General features: G+C 46.3%; 3 protein-coding genes across 3 annotated transcripts; all 3 read right to left on the minus strand.

Moving 5' to 3' along the window:
* Nucleotides 1-373: 373 nt before the first annotated feature.
* LOC311512544 (histone H1-like) lies at nucleotides 374-1084 on the minus strand. Its single transcript, XM_084613809.1, has one exon. The coding sequence runs from the start codon at nucleotides 1065-1067 to the stop codon at nucleotides 414-416; it is 654 nt and encodes a 217-aa protein (XP_084469935.1). The 5' UTR covers nucleotides 1068-1084; the 3' UTR covers nucleotides 374-413.
* A 1876-nt stretch (nucleotides 1085-2960) lies between these two features.
* H2AJ (H2A.J histone) lies at nucleotides 2961-3690 on the minus strand. The gene has a single exon (XM_084617518.1). It carries the CDS (start codon nucleotides 3641-3643, stop codon nucleotides 3254-3256), a length of 390 nt encoding a protein of 129 aa, XP_084473644.1. The 5' UTR covers nucleotides 3644-3690; the 3' UTR covers nucleotides 2961-3253.
* Nucleotides 3691-9430: 5740 nt separating this feature from the next.
* On the minus strand, nucleotides 9431-19915 carry LOC311514329 (butyrophilin subfamily 1 member A1-like). The gene is made up of 8 exons (XM_084616865.1): nucleotides 19768-19915; nucleotides 17823-17900; nucleotides 15419-15766; nucleotides 14751-15029; nucleotides 14230-14349; nucleotides 13798-13818; nucleotides 12023-12049; nucleotides 9431-10822 (listed from the first exon to the last, which is right to left on the minus strand). Exons 2-8 carry the CDS (start codon nucleotides 17893-17895, stop codon nucleotides 10062-10064), a joined length of 1629 nt encoding a protein of 542 aa, XP_084472991.1. The 5' UTR covers nucleotides 17896-17900; nucleotides 19768-19915; the 3' UTR covers nucleotides 9431-10061.
* Nucleotides 19916-20292: the final 377 nt, after the last annotated feature.

Genomic DNA, 20292 nt, shown 5'->3' on the forward strand with positions numbered 1-20292 from the left:
CTCCACCAATTTAGTCCTGCTTCCCGCAGCCAGTCAGGTGATTGTTTCTAAGTCAAACATTTACCCTTTGTCCCCTCACTGGATCTCCTACCCTCCCCCTCTGTAGGCAGAACAAAGAATGACCTGAGCACCACTTAATGTACGGGGGAGTATTCCGAACAGGAGTAAGCGCTTAGAAACAGTATCCATAAATATTTCCTCTTAGCTTCCCTCAGAACGACAAAAGTAACTTAAGTTACTTTGTATTATTTCCAGTATTTTGTATTATTTAGTCACAAAGGGGGGAAATTTGTTACTGCTGTGAGGGTGAATGCACGAATGTTTCAGCTCCTTTTAGAAAAGGTGGGTGGCTCTTAAAAGAGCCGTTGGGTTTGTTTGCACGAGTTAGACTCTATTTTCTTTTTCAAATCCCTTTACTTCTTCTTGGGCGCTGCCTTCTTACCCTTTCCTGCTTTAGGTTTGGTTGGCTTGGGCTTGGCAGCCTTGGGCTTCACCGCCTTGGCCTTAGCCGGGCTCTTAGCTGCCTTTTTGGGCTTGGCAGTTTTGGCCTTTTTGGGGCTCTTGGCCGCTTTCTTGGCTGCGGAAGCCGCTGGTTTTTTGGCTTTTTTCGGGCTCTTTTTCACAGCCGCAGCCTTTTTGGGTCTCTTGGCAGCGCTGGCGGGTTTCTTGGCAACTGGTTTCTTAGGCTTTGCCGCTGGCTTCTTCTTCGGTGCCTTCTCCTTAGTCTCACCCGGCTTCCTGTTAAGTTTGAAAGAACCAGAGGCGCCGGTACCTTTTGTCTGCACCAAAATCGTTTTGCTCACCAGACTCTTAAGTCCTAACTTGATGCGGCTGTTGTTCTTCTCCACATCGTACCCTCCGGCGGCCAAAACCTTCTTAAGAGCGGCCAGCGAGAGCCCTTTGCGCTCCTTGGAAGCGGACACCGCCTTGGTGATCAGCTCGGTCACGCTGGGACCCGAAGGCTTGCGCGCTTTTGAGCCTCCTGCCGCCTTCTTCGGTTTTTTAGCAGAGGTTTTTGCCCCAGCAGCGGACACAGCAGGAGTGGCAACAGGCGCCGTTTCCGACATTCTAGCAGACGTTTTCTACGAATCAGAAGAAAACAATTGGGCTAGAGTAAGTCAGATGCCTGGTATTTATAGAGAAGAGCTACTCTGTGATTGGTGCGTTAAAGAGCCCGCCCAGCTGCAAGCCAGAAAGTACTCTTCTTCCCGTTCAGTTTGTGTTTCTTGGAAGTCAAAAAAGTGTGTTTTTTGCGGTATATCCGCCACCGAATCACCCCCACTTTATAGCGTGCTGAAGGGGAAAGAGGGTATTTTCATTCAGTAGAGTTTCCCGTCGGAGAAACAAAAGATGAGTTTTAAAAGAGTCAATAAACCGTGAGTCCTGGACCTGGAGAGACCTCGGGAGACAGAAACTTTTGTTTTTCCTTCTAAATAAAAACTGCACCGTGCTCAATGAAATTCCCAAAGTAATGAAACGTTATTCTTTAAAGGGTCTTCTCCCACTCAAGGCTCAAAGCCAGACATTTGAATCAATGTTTTCATAGTAAATTGATTTCAAAGAGAAGGAAGTAACACAAACTCGTCCATGAGCGTTGAATATGGATTAGAAATTAGCTTCTTTGACCAAAATCTTTTACCCTCCTTAAAACATGAAATGTTAAATTAGCACACCATGGAACAATGCGAGAAGCAGATTGAAGTCCCGTGAGGGACTGTTTGTGCCCCAAAAGTGGATGACTTGTTAAAGCAGAGTGGTTCGTAGGGTGCTGCTCTGTGTACAATACAGAGCTGCTAGCTATATCTTAGTCCTGTGTTACAGGAACCTTTATTATCCTAATAGACAAGGTCATAGTAACTTCAGGTGGAACAATTATTGGCGAGGTTTTCTTAGACTATGAAGAAAATATTAACATTCATTAACGCAACACTGCATTCTGAATTGATCCAGTAATCAACTTTTGAAATCCTGATCCATTGTCTAAAGGGCATGGCTATTGCTAAGGTCTTTTCATTCTTGTGCATTACAAACTTCAGCAAATTGCCACTGACATGTATCTTTGCTTTAGGACTAGAACATTGCATATTACACATTATTGTTCAATTAGTGATGGATTTATGTTAATAAGGAACAATTTAAAATAGAAATATCACACATCTCTCTTACAAGATAGAAAGGTATGATGCAAACTTTCACAACAAAATTATACAATAAGGTTAACACACACAGTGAAGAAATAGAAGAAAACATTCCCTTATATTATTAAATCAAATGCAGAGCTCTCCCATAATAGATAAGGACACATCCCTTTAATAAATCACACGGTTCTGCCTTGTGTTGTTACAAGTGATTCCTAATGGTACTATATGAGATTAGATTTTAAATCAAGGGTAGCCATTTAAAAAGATGTTTTTCCTGTTACTACTTTTTCCTTCCATTTGTGACATTTTTGAACCCACAGACCAGTTTCATATGCAATATATAATCATAAATGGGGACCAAATCTCTTTTGCTATATCAAATTAACCAATCTCCCACAAACCCCTAATTTATCCAAACTACAGAGGGAATGGGTTAGACAGTATGATGTGCTATATGTATTCGAAATTAAACGTGTTAAAAACTGTTCTGTGTACTTGAAGAATTTGAAACCCCCTTTTAAAGGAATTAGGGTTTCACTATTATTTTGGGTTCAAAGGGACCAATCAATATTTGGGGGACAGTTCTTTAAATATGAGTATAAAGAACCCCAGGGCAGGTGAAAGATAACTTGGATAAAATTGTGTATATTTGTTTGATTTGTCGCAGCAACATTAAAACAAGGCTTTCGTCTCTAAGAGAACAGGATGGATTCAACATAGAATGCACCATAATCACTTGGTGCTATTGAATATTTATTTTTCTCAGTGGTTTCCTATTATTATATATACACAGTTTACAATCTGTTTTTACCCCATCGATATTTATGGAACCTGGAAGAACAAAGGCTTGGTGCCTAGTTTTCCCTCCCCAAAAGGGGCTTCCGTTACTCATGAAAAGTAATGGGGGTGGGCGAGGGGGAGGAGAATCACTAATAAGTGCTTAAATTTTTGGCGATCCCTACTAAAGGGGTGGGCGGTTTCTACTTAACAAACAAGGCTGCTCTTTCTGTTTTAATGCGATGTAACTCTTTTTTTGAGACAGTAGGTGGCTCTAAAAAGAGCCTTTGGGTTAGCTGTGAAGTTGAAGGATTCACCTTTCTTCTTGGTCAGTTTCATTTGCTCTTGGCCTTATGACTTTCGGTTTTCTTGGGCAGCAGCACGGCCTGGATATTGGGCAGGACACCCCCTTGAGCGATCGTGACTTTTCCCAGCAGCTTGTTGAGCTCCTCGTCGTTTCGGATGGCGAGCTGCAGGTGACGGGGGATGATCCTGGTTTTCTTGTTGTCCCGCGCCGCGTTGCCAGCCAGCTCCAGAATCTCAGCGGTCAGATACTCCAGCACCGCAGCCATATAGACCGGGGCGCCAGCGCCCACCCGCTCCGCATAATTGCCTTTGCGAAGCAAGCGGTGCACACGGCCCACCGGGAACTGCAGCCCAGCCCGCGAGGAGCGAGACTTCGCCTTAGCCCGCACCTTACCTCCCTGCTTTCCTCTGCCCGACATTGTAATTCGCTCTCTAGCAACAACTACCCCGCCCACAATCTGCTAAACCTGCCCTGAGCGCACAGTAGCGCCCCGATGTCTGTCCTTTTATCCTGTCCGTGTGACTCGTAATGTAATTTGTGATTGGCTAAAAAATGAATATGGTCTGTTCCACCAATGGTGATGCGGATCTGAATCTGACCAATGGCTAGTCAGTAGTTACTGTAATTTTACCCTTCCTCCTTCTGCGCCCCCTCCCTGTCCCGCACTTCTCAGAGGCTGTCTTGCTCCATCTAAACGGCCCTCAGTAGTGACAATAAATGTGTTAGTCTCTAAGGTGCCACAAGTACTCCTTTTCTTCTTAATTGATTAACCTGTCTTTGTAAACCTGAGGCTTTTCTTTTACAGTATGTACTTTGAGTATGTGTCTCCTAGACTATTTTAGTGCTTTTCTGTCTGCAGAAGTAATAACTGGTCCTTCCACATTGGTGTGGTGTGGGATATCTAGTTAATTATAAAATAATTGATTCAAGGATGATTAAAAGGAGAACAGAGTAGAATGTTTTTTTTTCCCCCTGCATGAATCTTGCCATAAATGAGATACTTGTATTTAGTTTGCTGCTTGCTCCCAAGTGAATAAAAAGGGGATAATTAATGTCTTTTAAACATCTTACCGGAAGATCCAAGTATATATCTTAGATATTTTCAGCCAAAAAAAAAAAAAAATAGGATACATGCTATCTAAAATGTATACAGTCAAAATACCATTGCTGTGAGAAAAGCTCAGCAGCCATTCTTTGGTAGCAAAAATGTACAGCTATTTAGAAGTGGAAACAGTTTGTCTTCAATGGCAATAATGTATATCTTTTTAGGAATGGGAATAATTCTGAGTAAACTGTGTTTAGCTTGACATATTTAGTTAGAATATCACAAAGAGTGATTAGTTTGTCAAGAAAAGCTAAACAAGAAATTGAGATACTTTTCTTTGAGGAAGGAAGGGAGTTAAATCAACAATATTTGCGACCATCACAGTGACAAATGTGGTGGGATTGGAAAATGTTTTTTTTACAAAAATAAGTAACCAAATAAGAGTATGTTACTCTGGAAACAAATCATCCAGGTTAAGTTTTACACTGGTCAAGGCTAGACAACATTATCTCTTTGAATGTTTTGGAACCCTAATATGGTCTATCAGTCTCTGAGGAACAGTTTGTGATACCATTAGACAAAATGAAAAATATCTAATTACATAAGTAGTCCAATTGACTTCAGTAGGATTTCTCCAGGTATAAGGCTATCACCATCTGGCCCTAAAAGAGAACCATTAAATAGGTTCAGCACCTCAAGTTGGAGCAAAAAGAGAACCTAACCTCCACCCAGTTGTAATGATCTGCCCATGTTAGAAGTGTCATCACTGCGCCTCCTGTATTCAGTATTTCCAGTCCCACCATGAATATTAGCTATCAACCAAATCTGAGTCAGAAACCACCTGGGAGAGGACCTTCATTGTTATGGGAGCAACTATATGTGGTTTAAGAGCAACATATAAGAGTCATCATCAGCACAGATAGTGAAATTACTGAGAACAGTAATGGTCTTTGAGAAAGAGACTGTCATTTCTGATATGTTTACCACAATGGGGACATGGCCTGACTGAGGTCTTTAGATGCTACCACAAAATGCATTTAAAATCCTCAGTAATGCATTCCTTCCCCGCTTGGATAGCTGCACAACGTTGACTATTTAGGACAGAGGTGGGCAAACTACAGCCCGCGGGCCACATCTGGCCCGTGGGACCCTCCCGCTCAGCCCCTGAGTTCCTGGCCCGGGAGGCTAGCCCCCGTCCCCTCCGCTGCTGTTCCCCCTCCGCCTCAGCCTCAACTCACTGTGCCACCAGCACAATACTCTGGGCCGTGGGGCAGCGAGCTCCTGGGGCAGCGCAGCTGCAGAGCCCGGCCTGACCCGGTGCTCTGTGCTGCGCGGGGCGTGGCTGGCTACAGCTGGGCAGCACGGCTGTAGTGCCGCCAGTCACCGGTGCTCCAGGCAGCGCGGTAAGGGGGGCAAGGAGTGGGGGGGGGCGGGTTTTGGATAGAGGGCAGGGGAGTTTGGGGTGGTAGTCAGGGGGCGAGGGTGTGGATAGGGGTTGGGGCGGTCAGAGGGTGGGAAACAGGGGGGTTGAATGGGGGCAGGAGTCCCCTGGGGGGCAGTCAGGAAGGGGGGGGTTGGATGGGGTGGTGGGGAGCAGTGAGGGGCAGGGGTTCCGGGGATGGTCAGGGAGCAGCGGGGGTGCATGGGGCAGGAGTCCAGGGGAGGGGGGGGGCGTCAGGGCCAGAAGCGGGGGGGGTGGGTAGAGGGTGGGGGCCAGGCAACACCCCCCTCCCCTAACCAGCCCTTCATACAATTTCCAAAACCTGATGCAGCCCTCAGGCCAAAAAGTTTGCTCGCCCTGATTTAGGAAAACAGCAAATACTTTTTTTGAACAGGGACTTGGGGCGCACTAAAGGAGATATGGGGGAGGAGGAAATGTGATGAGTGGGAGATTTTGACTTGTAATATATTAAATAACCGGTAAATAGCATAGCTGGTAGAGAGGGGAGACATGCTACTGAGGAACTTCCTCCACCACTCGCATGGCGAGGAGCTCCTGCACCTCCTGAATAAGGAATTGCTCGTGAGAGGGATCCCTGAAGAGGGATGGGAAAAGGGGGTGGGACGGATGGCAACAGCAGAACTGAAAAGAATATCCCACTTCCACCATATGGAGGATCCGACAGTCCGAAGTTATTTGGGACCAAGCATGGTAGAAGTGGGACAAACGATTAAAAAAGGATGGGGAAGGATGTGGTGTACCATCCTCAGGCGCCCCTTCAAAAGGCCTGCTTGGAACCCAGCGATGAGTTAGTTGGGCCCTGGCTCTCTCTAGCCAGGGGATTGGAAAGCTTTCTTCCGCCATTCCTGCCCCTTCTCCTATAAAAATCCTGCCTCGGCCGAGGATAGGATTGCTGCTGTTGTTGCTGAGGCTTGAAATGTTTGTGTTGGGTTGCCAGGGTGGGCATACCCAAGGATTTAATGGTAGCCCTTGAGTCCTTTAGGCTATGGAGCCTAGAGTTAGCCTGCTTCACGAACAGACCTGAGCCATCAAAAAGCAAGTCCTGCATCATCTGTTGAACCTCAGGTGAGAGTCCCGAGGCTGCAGCCATAAGCTATACCTCATGGCGATACCAGAGAACAAGGTATGCACCACTGAGTCTGCAGCATCCAGTGAGGCCTGTAAAGAGGGCTGTGCCACCACCTTGCCCTCCTTCACTATAGCTCCAAACTCTTCCCTGGACTCAGTTGGCATCAGCTCCTTAAATATGAGCATCGATTTACAGGAGTTGAAGCTGTATCTACTCAGAATTGCCTTCTGGTTGGCAATCCTGAGTTGCAACCCCACCATACAGTACATGCATCTGACGAAGTGGGTATTCACCCACGAAAGCTTATGCTCCAATACATCCGTTAGTCTATATGGTGCCACAGGACTCTTTGCTGCTTTTACAGATTCAGACTAACACGGCTACCCCCCTGATATTTAACCCCCCTGTAGAGTACACTTTGTGCTCAAATAAATCCAGGCGCTTGGCGTCCTTGGACTTAGGTGCTGGGGCTCATTGCCCCTGCCTTTCCTTCTCATTCACCGCAGCCACCACCCCCGAGTAAGGCTGCGGGCATGTGAAAAGGTATTCATACCCCTTAGATAGGACAAAATACTTCCTCTCCATGCCCTTCACGGTGGGAGGGATGGAGGCCAGGGTCTGCCAAATGGTCTTAGCATTAGCCTGTATGGTCTTGATGAGGGGTAGAGCCACCCTCGATGGGCCTTCCAGGGCCAGGATTTCGACCATCAGGACCTCCGACTCCACCACCTCCTTGGCCTGCAGGCCCATGTTTCACGGCTCCCTGGGAAGGAGGTCCTGGTGGGTGCATCTGTCTACGGGGGGTGGTCCTGAGACAGAGGTGCCTGCAACTGCCTTGTCTGGGAAGGAAGACGAGGAGGCTTATGGGGGAACAAGGTTCTTCTGACCCTCTTGCTCTCCAGTGACCTCCTGTCCTGTCTCACTGACTGGGCCAGGCAAACCTGGATCAGGCTCAGGAACTGGGGTTGGCTCCAAGGTGTGTGTGAGGAAATGGTACCTCCTCCCCACCCCTAGGGATGGGGCGACTTGCTGAAGCCTCCTGCACCCTCAGTTCAGAGGTCACCAACCAGGAACCTTTAGATTGGGTGCCCTGTGCCTGGTGGTATGCCCATGGGATCCAAAATGGCCACTGCGTTGGTCCCTGCCACTATGCAGGCTACGGCCCAGCTCTCACCTCAGGCCCTCCACGGACTGACCAGTGCCGGACCTGTTCTGAGTATCTAGACTCTGTCTCTGAGTCCAAAGACATGGACCGGGACCAGGATGGTACTGAGCAGAGCTGGCCCAGGGAGTGGTGCCACAATTCATAGGCGCCAACTTCCCCTCTTTCCCATGCCAGCTCTGCTCCCCAGCCCCAGCCCCAGCCCCACTCCACCCCTTCCATGAGGCCCCATCCCAGTCCCGCCTCTTCTCACCCACATTCCAACTCCCTCCCCAAATCCCCACCCCAACCCCGCCTCTTCCCCTGAATGCGCCATGTTCCGGCTCCTCCCCCTCCTTTCCAGAGTGTGTTAGCGCTGCCAAACAGCTGTTTGGTGGCAGCTGGGCAGGAAGCACTGGAAGGTAGGTGGAGGAGAGGGGACATGGCGTATTTAGGGGAGGAGGAAGTGGGGCAGGGGGGTGAGGGGACCTTGGCTGCTGCTAGGTGCAGAATACCCACTAATTTTTCCCTGTGGGTGCTCCAGTCCGCAAGGCAGATGTGAAGACCTGGCAATTAACTATAGATTACCATCAGATCAAGGCTTGCACCCCCCAGTGGGCTCCAGTGGTGGCAGACATGACCGCATTTGTGGAAAGTATTCTGCCTGAGGCACAGTGGTTTTCAGTGACTGATTTAGCAAATGGCTTCTTCCCCCTGCCCCTGGTTCCAGAGAGCCAAGACCAATTTGCCTTTACCTTTTGCAATACCCAGTATATGTTCACCTGGGTTCCCCCATGCTAGCCCACCAAGCCATGACTAGCACCCTGGATACCCTGACTGGCCATGGGACCCTGGAGTGAAAATGGGTACACCGCGGACAACTTAAACGAGCAGGGTCTACCGCGGTGGGAGCATGGTGCTAATTTGTTTCTAAGCTTCTATCTTTCAGCCTCTGAACCAGAACATCAGGAGAGCGGGTATCCGCTGAAGAGTTACAGAAATACCATGGTTATAGTATCATGACAAAGTCTGTGTTCAGTGTTGTATGTTCCATGTTGCATTCCAGCGTGCCTCAGGAAGACTTACCTTCATCGCACCATCCATCGCTGCGCTGTGGGACACTTACCTTGAAGGATCCTGAAATCTCCAGTGCTGTGCCTGTCCTGGTCGTGTGAGCATGTGAGTGTGACCCCCACCTCTCTTCTTTTGAGCTTAGCTATCAGTATAATAAACGTGCTGCTTTCTCCCAAACTCTGGTGGGTCATTAGTCCTCCCTCAGCTTACCAGCTGGCCCAGTTTCGGGTAACAGGCCGACATGTACCCAGGAAGGCTTGCAGGTAAACAAACCCTTTCACAGGTCATTGATTCTGAAGCACCCTTTATGGCTTCCATTTAACATGTTTACATCAGTAATAGACGTTCATATCTTATTATCCTAACTCCAGAGATAGAACTAATACATGCAAACAAATAGGATGAACACATGCAGTAGATCATAAGCTTTGTAATGATACCTTACAAGAGACCTTCTGCATAAAGCATAGTCCAGTTACATGATTTACACTCATAAGCGTATTTCCTTAAAACATATAGAACGCATCATCACAGGTGGGTCTCTGGGATGGAGATCCACTCCTCCCTTGCTTCCTGTGCTGCTTCTGCGCCTGGGAATGGGAGCATTGCCGGGTGAATCCTGCCGGGTGAATCCTGCCGGCTTTGGCGCCAGGGTGTGGCAGTGCCATGGGTTTCTGCCAGATTCCTTCCACAGTGCTGCTTCCACCACTGCCACCAGGGCACTGCGCACCCATGAGCTCAGTGCCGGGTCTTGCCATGCCACTGGAGGTTGTGGTCTGAGTGCCGCCATCATAAGGAGCTGCTTGAGGTGAAAGTCTTGCTCCTTTTTTGTTCCGGGGTGAAACCCTTTACAAATCCTGCACTTGTCTGCTCGATGAGCCTCCCCCAGACACTTTAAACAAGCGTCATGGGCGTCGCCCATTGGCATGGGTTGACTGCAGGACTTGCAGGCCTTAAACCCCTGGGACTTGGGAATTTAAGCCCTCACAAAGAAACACGTTTGGGGTGGACGATAAACCCCACAGTCCAACAGCTAACTAAAGAACTAAGAACCTATACACAGTTTGTGCATGTTGCCAGATTGAGGGGATGGCTCCTGCTTCTGTATGAAAGGAGCCTGGTGTAGAAATGGAAGGGTGGCATCATCACTATTTTTGAGGTTGGAGTGTTCTACAGCCACATCCTTTCCATTAGTGCCTTCCAAGAGCTCTGAAGTGGAGATGTGAGGTGAAGGAATGGAAGTTGAAGACATTAGGTCAGAGTAGTCAGGCGAGAGAAAACAAAGGTTGAGAGGGTCTTTGTTTTTCCCATTTTTGTTCAGACCAGGACAGAAATAGGGGTATACATCCAGAGGGAATTTCAGGCTAAAAGTGTAGATGTGAGACATGTCTGAAACATCATAGAAATCTAACCTCTGAGCCTTACCATCTAAGTGAATCCCCACTACTTTAGGCTGTTTGCCAAGTTTTAGTTTAACTTCAGGATCCTCAAAGGCTATATAATCAGTACTGTTAAAAAACCGTATCCCCCAGTACCCATTCTCTGGCTTCAAATCCTGCCAGCCTTTCCTATTAGCCTTCCCATCTGTAACCCCAAGATCCCAGTCTGTCTTATTTCCCACATACACTTCCCAGTAATATTCCTTCCCAGCTCTGAGGGTCTCAGATCCCAGCACGCAGGCCCATCCATCAAATCTCTCCAGAGTATCAGTCACCTCTTGCTTCTGGTCACTGTGGCTTACATGTAGGCAATCCGATGAAATATGAAGGTTGGGATGGGCTGTGTTAGGATCCACTCTAATTTGCACTGTACAATTAAATGGAGACACATTGGGGGGGGGGAGACACAAAAAACAAAAAAAACAAGCATGGGTGAACATTCACTTCCTGCATCACCCAATTCACAGAAGCATCCCCTACATTCACTACCTGTCTTCCTGATTCCCTGAGGTCCCTCTACAGCCTTAAATCATTTTCAGATTAGAAACACATTTTAAGTAAGCATTGTTTCTTCTTACTCATCAGAACTGTGCCCTGAGTGTATCCAAATTTATATCTGCTTACTTTACTGACTAAGACTGCTTCTTGCTCCTGTGGGTAGAGCACTGCGCAGATCAAAATTTATATCTGCATCCAATCCATGATCCGCAAACATGATTGGCAGATATAAAGCGGATACCTGCAGATTTGCAGGGTTTTGCCTGTGAGTGCCACACAGATAAGAAAGTTAGCTGGATCCCATTCCTTCTTGTAGTTTAACAACAGAAGTCTTCATTAAATCTCAGTTACACCTGGCCAAATCCATTGAATGGGGTTTGCACAGGTATCAGTGATGGCTTAAATTTGGAGACACTCAGGTTGCAGGAAAGACCCTAGCTGGACTTTCAGAGCCCAGATTGTATTTTATAATTGGTGGCTAGAAAAGGTATCTTTTTATTTGTAAAATAAGTAAATTTCCTCTGGAAATCATTGACAGACAGTAAATATGGAATCCCACAGGACTATTTTTTAAAGACAATGGGGGGGGGGAATCACACTTTGATTGGCAGAGACTCCCTTTTGGTCACTCTGGTAGGTAGTGTGCACTTTCACACACATTTAGAAACAAACTCTGCTCTCAGTGACACCAATGTAAATTAGAGTAACTACTTAAATTTCATGTGGATTTATCCCTCTGCAATGAGGTCTACTCAGAACTCCAATAATAAGAAAAAGGAATTTGACACGGTGGTGACAGAGACTGGGACTGTGAGCCACAACTTTCAGGAAGGCTCACAAGTTCCTCTCCTTTTTATAGTTCCCTCCCACCCATTCTTTGAATGATCATTCCTCTCCAAGAAGAAGGCAAAACATTGGATTTAGCTTGTCCACCTCCATTACTGAGGTAAGTTCTTCATGTACACTGAGCAGAAGACAGACCTTCAGAACGTGGTGCTGGACTAAAAAGGAGGTAATTTCACTGAGATACCGAAGAATAAATAAAGTAACTGTTTTTTTGGTTACTCACCAGCTGAGTTTTGGGCCTTCAATAGCTCTGAAATGTGAAACAAGAGAAGTTAGGAAAGAATACCAAAGTTAATGGAGTTTGCACTCTAAACCCAATTGTGACCCTTCTCTTACAATCCACAGAAAAAGAACTATTAGTCTCAAAACTGGTAAGTTAGGTATGTCATTGAGATAGAATTCTTCTCCCAGATTTGAAATGAACCGGACAAGGAGTTCATTGGTTGTGACACCTTAAAAAAAAATATATATATATATATTTTTTTTTTTAAAGGCCAACTCCAAAAGTTCATATTTACACTTAGACTCCACCTATACACACACACACTGAAATACCTAAATAAACGACCTGACTTTCTAAAGTGCTGTATACCCAGCAGATTCACTGAAGTCAATGGGAGCTGCTGGGTGGTCAGTACTTTTGAAAAGTTGGGCCTCTTATTTTGGTATTTAAATATGGGCTTAGAAACTTAACTTTACATACCCACTTAAAAATATGGTCCTTAGGTGTTGAGTTAAATAAAGATATAGAAATATCTGTATATTATCCAGCAAGAAAACAGAACAAGGCAGGGAGATAAAACATAATTTACTGAATTCAGTTAGTTGAGATCTAGTGCACAGGACCAAATATTACTTTAATTTGTTATTTTAAATAAGTTCTCCACAATGGAACGTTCACATCTGTTCAGCTGATAGGAAGTTCTGGAGACCAAACCAGGGAGCAGCAGGAAGCAGCCAGAGAAGGAGTTCTTCACTCCCCATGTCTCCTGCATAGAACTTAGGGAGCAGGTTGGAAGAAATGCCATTTTCAGCATGCTGCCGTTCCCCCTGCCCTCAGAGTCCCTCCCTGCCCCCAACTTTATCCAGCGTGCACTTTGCCCACTATTACTGATCACTTTGACATATGCCAGAAGGAGGCCCCCCCATTTTTGAGCAACTCTTATGGAGGAGTATGTGGGAGCAAGAAGAACAGAGAAGTCAAGACAGCATGGGGAGAAGTACATATCCTCCCCTTGCGCGCGTGCACACACGCACACGCACACACCTCTGAGTGGACTTTCTAAGGTCTGATAGAGTTCACTAAAAACTAGCGTATAAAAGAAATGTGCAGTTTGTAGATCACAGTGAGATACAAAATGTTAGATTTTTCAAAAAGTAGAACAGCTGTCATCACTCAAATCAAAGTCTCAGATTCCCCAAACTGCCTTATCAGATTAACCTCAAACTTTCAAAAATATACATAAAAACACACCTTCATGCTACGAGATCACATATGCCAAATTTCAGGAAGAAAGTAAATTTGAGTTTTGTTTGTTTTAAGGAAGTTATAGACGTAATGACAACTGTCTTAGAACCTTAACTATGGAGTCACTAAAGCAGCTCCAAAACAACACATCAGAAAGACAGGATCATAGAAATCCAGTCACAGGCAGCAATACCAAGACACCTGTGTGCTCCAAGTGTGGTTGGGGTGCGTGCCAGCAGGGCATGTGTAAAACATTAGTGAACTTGAACATGTTACAAGTTATAACTGTTATCCCACACTGAAAAGGAGAACCACCAACTGTCTCACTCAACAACCCAAAAGGGGGGTGATGCACCCATCAGTGAAGAGACAGACAATTATCCTTCTGAATGAATCCTCAGGCTCCTGAGAGAGAAACACAGACAAACACAATAGAAGAGCAGGGACTGGGAGAGACAGACAGTAATGAAAAGAGAGGAAGATACAGAGAGAGACCAAAGAAGTCCATTCTAGAAAAACAAATTTCATACCTTTTGCAATTTGAAGCTTTCCTGAGGGAAGAAAAGAGAAGAGATGAATGTGCAAAGAGATCTTCAACTGGTATTATACCTACATCAATGTGTCCATCCTCAGCCAACCTATGCAACACCCTCATCCTGTGTTGATGCTACATTCCCATGACCAAAGGGTCTCCTTCCCACAGAGATCTATTTCAGCGAAATTGGACAAATGTTGGAAAAAATAAGCATTTTTTGGTGAGTCTGGGAAATCTAAATGTAACAGAGAAAATTCTCAGGGCCAAGGGGCAGAACCAATCATTCACAGGAGCTGAAAATAGTAACATCTTATTGATGTTTTTGTCCCATCACACATTCCATACCTAATTCTTGCTTTTAATCTCTAACTCAGGATGCATTTGTCTATGGAGAATATTCTACACTGGGAAAGGACCAGGAACATACCTTTGGATTCTCTCTCTGTTTTGAATATGAAGCCTGTAACCACACCAAATATAACGAGCAATAGACATAATATTACTATGGTGACTACATATGGGTGTTTATCATATGGGAATAAATCACCTGAAATGAAAGAGAATGGGGTTGTTAGTTCAGGAAGAAAATAACTTTAGAACTGGACGGAGTCTCAGGGTGTCTCACTGACATCCTTCATGCCAGGTGTCCACATCTAGGACGCTCCATAAGCGGCTCTAAAGTTCCCCCAACCTCCCCCAAACTACAAGCATCTCATCTAGATTCCCTCATCCACCATAAGCCCTAGCTACAACATATGATACTATGTATTTTTAAATACCATACACAAAATAAAGAGGGGATGTTCAGAGAAATTAGAAATTCCAAGAAGGCAAACTGTAAAGTTCCTGCTTCCTGTGGCTCTGTCCTGCCCTAACCAGTTATGTTCAGCAAACCAATACCCTGTCTTTTACTACCCAGACAAACTCTTTGAAATAGGAAAGCCTTACTGGAAAGTTGCAGCTCCGACTGTCTTGTCTGGTCCCAGAAGTTGCTTTGGAGCCGACACACCAAGACCTGGCTTTTGTTATCTTTCACATCCATGTGACTCTGAATATTGTGTAGACCTTGAACATCTTTTACAGATAACATAGTTGAGTTCTGTCTTTGACCATGCCTGTCAGCCCACATTATTGCTGGTTCTGGATACCACGCTTCTGAACTGCAAGTGAGTGTCACTCCCTGGTCCTGGGAACGGTGCACAGAGATTGTCGGGCCTGTGCCAACAGCTGTGTCAAAGCAAACCAAGTAATATTCGCTTACTCAACATGGAAACACCACTACTTTGTTCCCATTGGGAGGGAAAGGATTCACCATGTTAGTATCACTAGCACGTGCATTGATGCTCTATGATAATGTGTAGCCAGCAGAGGAACATCATGGCCCTCTATAGCCACAGCCAGTCACCAAGGCCTCTCAGTAACTGCTGCCAGCTGCCATTGCATCTTGGTGATTAGAGGTGGATAATAACTGCTTAGATACCTGGCAGAGATTTGAAATGAAACAAAAAAATGCCAGAGGAAAATGTGTGCGTTTGCGGGGGATACACATCAGTGAAGGGATACATGTCACCTGCTAAAACAGAGAGCAATTCACTGACAAGAAGAGCCTACTTTACCTCCAACCTTTAACTCCACAAGGCTTTCCAAATAATTCGATTTGTTGCCAATGAAGCAGACATAGCTGCCTCCATCTGCCACCTGAACCTTCTTCAACAGTAGAGAGACATTGCCATTGGGAAGCTCCTCCTTGAACAGCTCTGTCCTTCCCTGGTAGTGTGGGTTCTGCTTCTGCAGGGCATCATGCCCATTCTCATAATGATGGGTCAGGCCAGCAATCTCACTGCTATGCCATCTCACTTCCATCTGTTTGGCACTGGTCCTAGGTGAAAGCTGGCATGGAAGGATGACATCTGTGCCAACTGTGGCAATCACTGGAGAATCTGATCCTTTCAGGGTAAAGCTTTCTGAAAGGGATATCATGAAAGGTATTAACACCAGCACCTTATTCCCTATTCAGTTCCAACATTGCCAAACCCCACCTCCACCACATTCTGGATTATAACCATCTGCATTCTCAACACTGTAGTTCTCCTCGCTATTACTACCAACCATCTTCATCACCAAAAAACAAAACTCCAACAGAGTGACAAAGGAGACTATGACCACCATTACACAGGGGCAAATCATGTGGAGGAGCATCCTGGACAAACCGAGCATCCAACAGGTGGAGTGGGAGCTACTCCTTTTAAATCTGATAGCACTGGGAAGGAGCATAACCTGAAAATACAAGAATTGCTTACCGCCACCCCTACCCACCATCACTCAGCAGCAGTCTCGACAGCCCATACATCACCACTCACAACTCTCACATTTTTTGTTACCACTACCATGGTCCAGGCAGATTTCCTGCTCACTAATGTGTCTCTCCCACCCAACCACACTAACCAGTATGCCCTATTCCTAAAATGGAGAGCCAAGAGCACTGGACAATCCCCCCAGCAAGTGCACATAGCACTTTTCAGGATTGAACCCTATATTTGCAAACTTTTTCTAGAGACTCCATTCTCCAGCACCTGTCTTGATTTAGGAGACTCACAATGACAGGTGAACAGGAAAATGTCCTCTGTCCCATTTAGGAGATACATAGAGTAAAATTATTGGGTGATCCTCTCTGTCAAATTCACTCCCACCTCCTCACCCCAATTTGGAACTAATGTCCTAGGAGTAAAAAGCTCCATAGCCCAATTCCAACAATACTATAAGCCATGTGATTCCTGAGCCAGGTGTGTTTATGATCTATGTCCAGGTGTGAGGTGAATGGGTGACTGGTAAAGAATTAAGGTTCTTGATAAAGATGGACAAATATTGAGAAAACTCATTCACTACTGATTTTCAGGAATAAAAGCACAGAGTTTGGGCCATTCGTATTCATGGGGTAAAATTCAGTCAATCATGAGTATTCAAACAAGTACCAGACATTTGCGAAAATGTTTGTTTAGCCTGAAAGTGTCATGAATTTTAACATAAGTGAGCATTCATCGGAAAATTCACAGTAGAGGTGTGTTACTGGTTATTTACCAGTCATTTATTATTCTCCCACATAAAGAGTTCATTCGCAACATCAGTAGGCAGTAACAATAGGCCGTGAGTTAAGTGAGCAATCACAGGACAAACTGTCAAAAGTTTGTTTGCATGTGCGTTATTTGCTTCAACCTTACTACAGAACAGGATTGATACATGGATCTGATCAGAAAGGGGCCTACATTAAGGACAAACAGTTTGATCAGCTTTAGTTCTTGATATCGTACACCACCACTTGGACCTAACATTGTATGTTGTTTTATGTTTTTGTGGGTTTTGTTTGCTTGTTTGTTTCACCTAACTAAATACATACAAGGAAAATTACCCCTTTCACTCCCATTCTGGTAAAAATACATTTAAAAAAAAAAACCTCCCACCCCCGGGAACTCTTGTTTACATCCTCTCTTTCTCCTACAGCTCCTTTCTTCTTTGCTCTCAATAGCCTTAAGAAACCCTCCCTCTACTTCACCAACTACTTCATCTCCTTTTTCCCCTTTGTCTCTAAATTCCCTGAACAAGTGGTCTTGATTGCCTATCCTCCAGCTCTCTTTAATCACGTCAATCCCACCCCAACAAATCTCATTATCAGCCTCCTCCTTAAGCCAAAGGGTTTGTGGTCTACAATTATTCATTTCCATTCTTCAGCTGCCCTTCATAACATGGATTAAATTATTTTCCTCTCTTCCTTTCTTCCCTAGACTTCTGTTCTTATGCAGTGCTGCCATTCAAACTGTACAGCAGTGCAAGAGCTGGCTCGTGAACAACCCCTATTTCTATGTGAATTCACTCATCTTGTTCCCTCCCACATGCCTTGGTGGTGCTGTTGTGATTCTGTCCACATGGTTCTTGGGTAGAAGTGGCCCCTTCTCCCACCATGTGGCTAAGGTAAAGATCAGAGAGAAGGGTTTGACTTGGGAGCCAGGTCCAGATCCTGCTTACCTGAGGAGACCAGGATTCCTATATGGCAGAAGAAGACAAAGGCCCAGAGCCCACTGCTGGCAGACAGTTCCATAACCCCTACAACACAAAATAGAAGAGTTCACATCAATGTCCAGAAAATTCTGGGGGAAGGGTCTGGAGAGCCTTCACAAATCAAATCACACTTTCTTTCAGGTGAAAATAATATGAGGTTCAAACTAAATTTTTCAGACTATAATGGGAGAATTAGGAGTTTATAGTCTAGTCATATTTTACATTTAAATAGCACCTTTCATCTGCAGTGTGGTCCAGTGGATGGAGCACTGGACAGGACCTTAGGAGTCTTATGTTCTATTCCTCTTCCCCCTCATCTACTGTATAACCTTGGGTAGGTCACATCACTTCATGCCTCAGTTTCCTCATGTGTGAAATAAGGACAATGATAGTTCTCTCCTTTGTAATGTGTTTTGAGATCTACAGATGAAAAGCACTATACAAGAGCTAGGTATAAGTAATTTGGTCTAAAGAATCCCAAATGACTTCTCCTACACAACACAAAAACAATGAAATGCAGCCTATGAAGTGGAAGTGTTATGATGAAAGGGCACATATGTCAGCCATATAAATAGGCTTCGAAGGATTAGATTTTTGTTGGTAAATGTTGATTTCACCACACATACAAACCCATGAAAATATATTTCCATTGATAATAACTGAAATTTATTGAGACGCAAAGTAAAAAAAAAAAAAAAGTTGCTGGAGAACTTCTTAGAGTTTGATTTAAGATATTTACTTTGTATATTTTGACATTTGATGTTGACAGTTTGTGTTTTCACAGTTATAAAGTTTTAACTTTCTGAATCTCAGCGTCTATTGTCATTGTCTGATTTCCCCGTCACATAAACTTCCTGCAACTGTGAAATGTTTAAACCAATATAAAAAATGCTTAAAAATAATTGATTTTTGTCAATTATAACAATAAAAATTGAATTCTACTTACATATGAAGCATTCAGAAGAAAAGAATTAACACCTCAGAAAGGTGAATTTTCCTTATTCCAAAATGAATTATGCTGATTTTACATTGCCAACTGTTTGGGGCAGGGACCATCTTTTTATTCTGTTTATAGCACCTAGCATAAGGGCTCCTGGCATTGGTGCTGGAACTATGGGTGCCGAGGGTGCTGCTGCACCCCCTGGCTTGAAGTGGTTTCCAACATGTACAGGGTTCACGGTTTGATTCAGGTTTCAGAGTAGCAGCTGTGTTAGTCTGTATTCGCAAAAAGGAGGACTTGTGGCACCTTAGAGACTAACCAATTTATTTGAGCATGAGCTTTCCTGAGCTACAGCTCACTTCATCGGATGCATCAATGACTCTCAGTGTAACCCACACCCCTCCTGGCTGTGGTGTTCTGTCCCATCCAGTAGCACCGAGACCACTTAGAAAGAGAGATTAATGAGTCTGCTCTGCAGCCTGTTGGCTCTTAGCTAAGCCTGTAGAGCAGACTCATTAATCTCTCTTTCTAAGTGGTCTGGCACCACTGGGTGGGACTGAACACCACACCCAGGAGGCGTGTGGGTTACAGCAGCACCCCACTATACAGGTTGTCCGGCCCCCCTGGCTCCTGGCCCACCATGGGACTGTAACAAGTAACAGTCACCTACGAAGGCCAGGTGCTGCAGCCTAGACCGCTGCTGCCTGCCGCGCCCCGCCACAGGCGCCGAGCAGAAGGCCCAGCAGGCGGCGAAGGAGCAGGGTACGCCCAGCCCAGCGCTCACCGTCCTGAGCCCACCGTTGCCACGGCCAGGGAGGAGCCGCCCGCTGACCCCCAGCCTTCGGCTCCCTCCCTTCCCCGCCCCCCGGCTGCAACCCCTCGTGCCCCGCCCTTCTCCGAGCAGGCCCCAGCCCCCCTCCTTGCTGGGCCGGTGTCCGCTGCAGGGAGCCGCCCCGCGAAGCCCCCTCGCACCTGCAGGTCCCCTTCCAAGCCGGGTCCGCCGGGGCCGGGGCGCCGCGGCCGGAGGCCTCGAACAGCGCCCGCTCCCCGACGGGGGGGGCGCTGAGCCTGCGCAGTGACCTTCGCTGTTGCCTCTGCCCTGGCGTCGCCTTCCGACTTGCTGCCTCCTCTCCGGGCGGGGGGGGACGGGGACTGCAGCGCGGGGTGCCAGGGTCTGAGCAGGGGGCAGACACTGACTGGCCGAGGCGGGGGGGAATCAAGCTACTGTAGGTAGCGGCAGAAGAGGGGCTGAAGGGGGGGAACCGGGGGTGGTCGCCGGGGTTCAGTCCGGCGCGGGGAGGGCGGGAGACGCTGCCGGATCCTGTGCGGGGACAAAGCCCCCGTTTAGGGAGGGGGAGAAGGGGGAACAGTGACCCCGTGGGACGAGCCACCTGCTGTGCTTGTAAATAGCGGGGGGCGAGGGGGGCGGAGGCTTTTTTCGTTCCCCTCCCAGGAGGCTGCCAGCCAGCCCCGGGGCAGCGGGCGGGTTCCTGGGGC

The sequence above is a fragment of the Lepidochelys olivacea genome, assembly GCF_965140295.1.
Source record: "Lepidochelys olivacea isolate rLepOli2 genome assembly, chromosome: 1".
NCBI lineage: Eukaryota > Metazoa > Chordata > Testudines > Cheloniidae > Lepidochelys > Lepidochelys olivacea.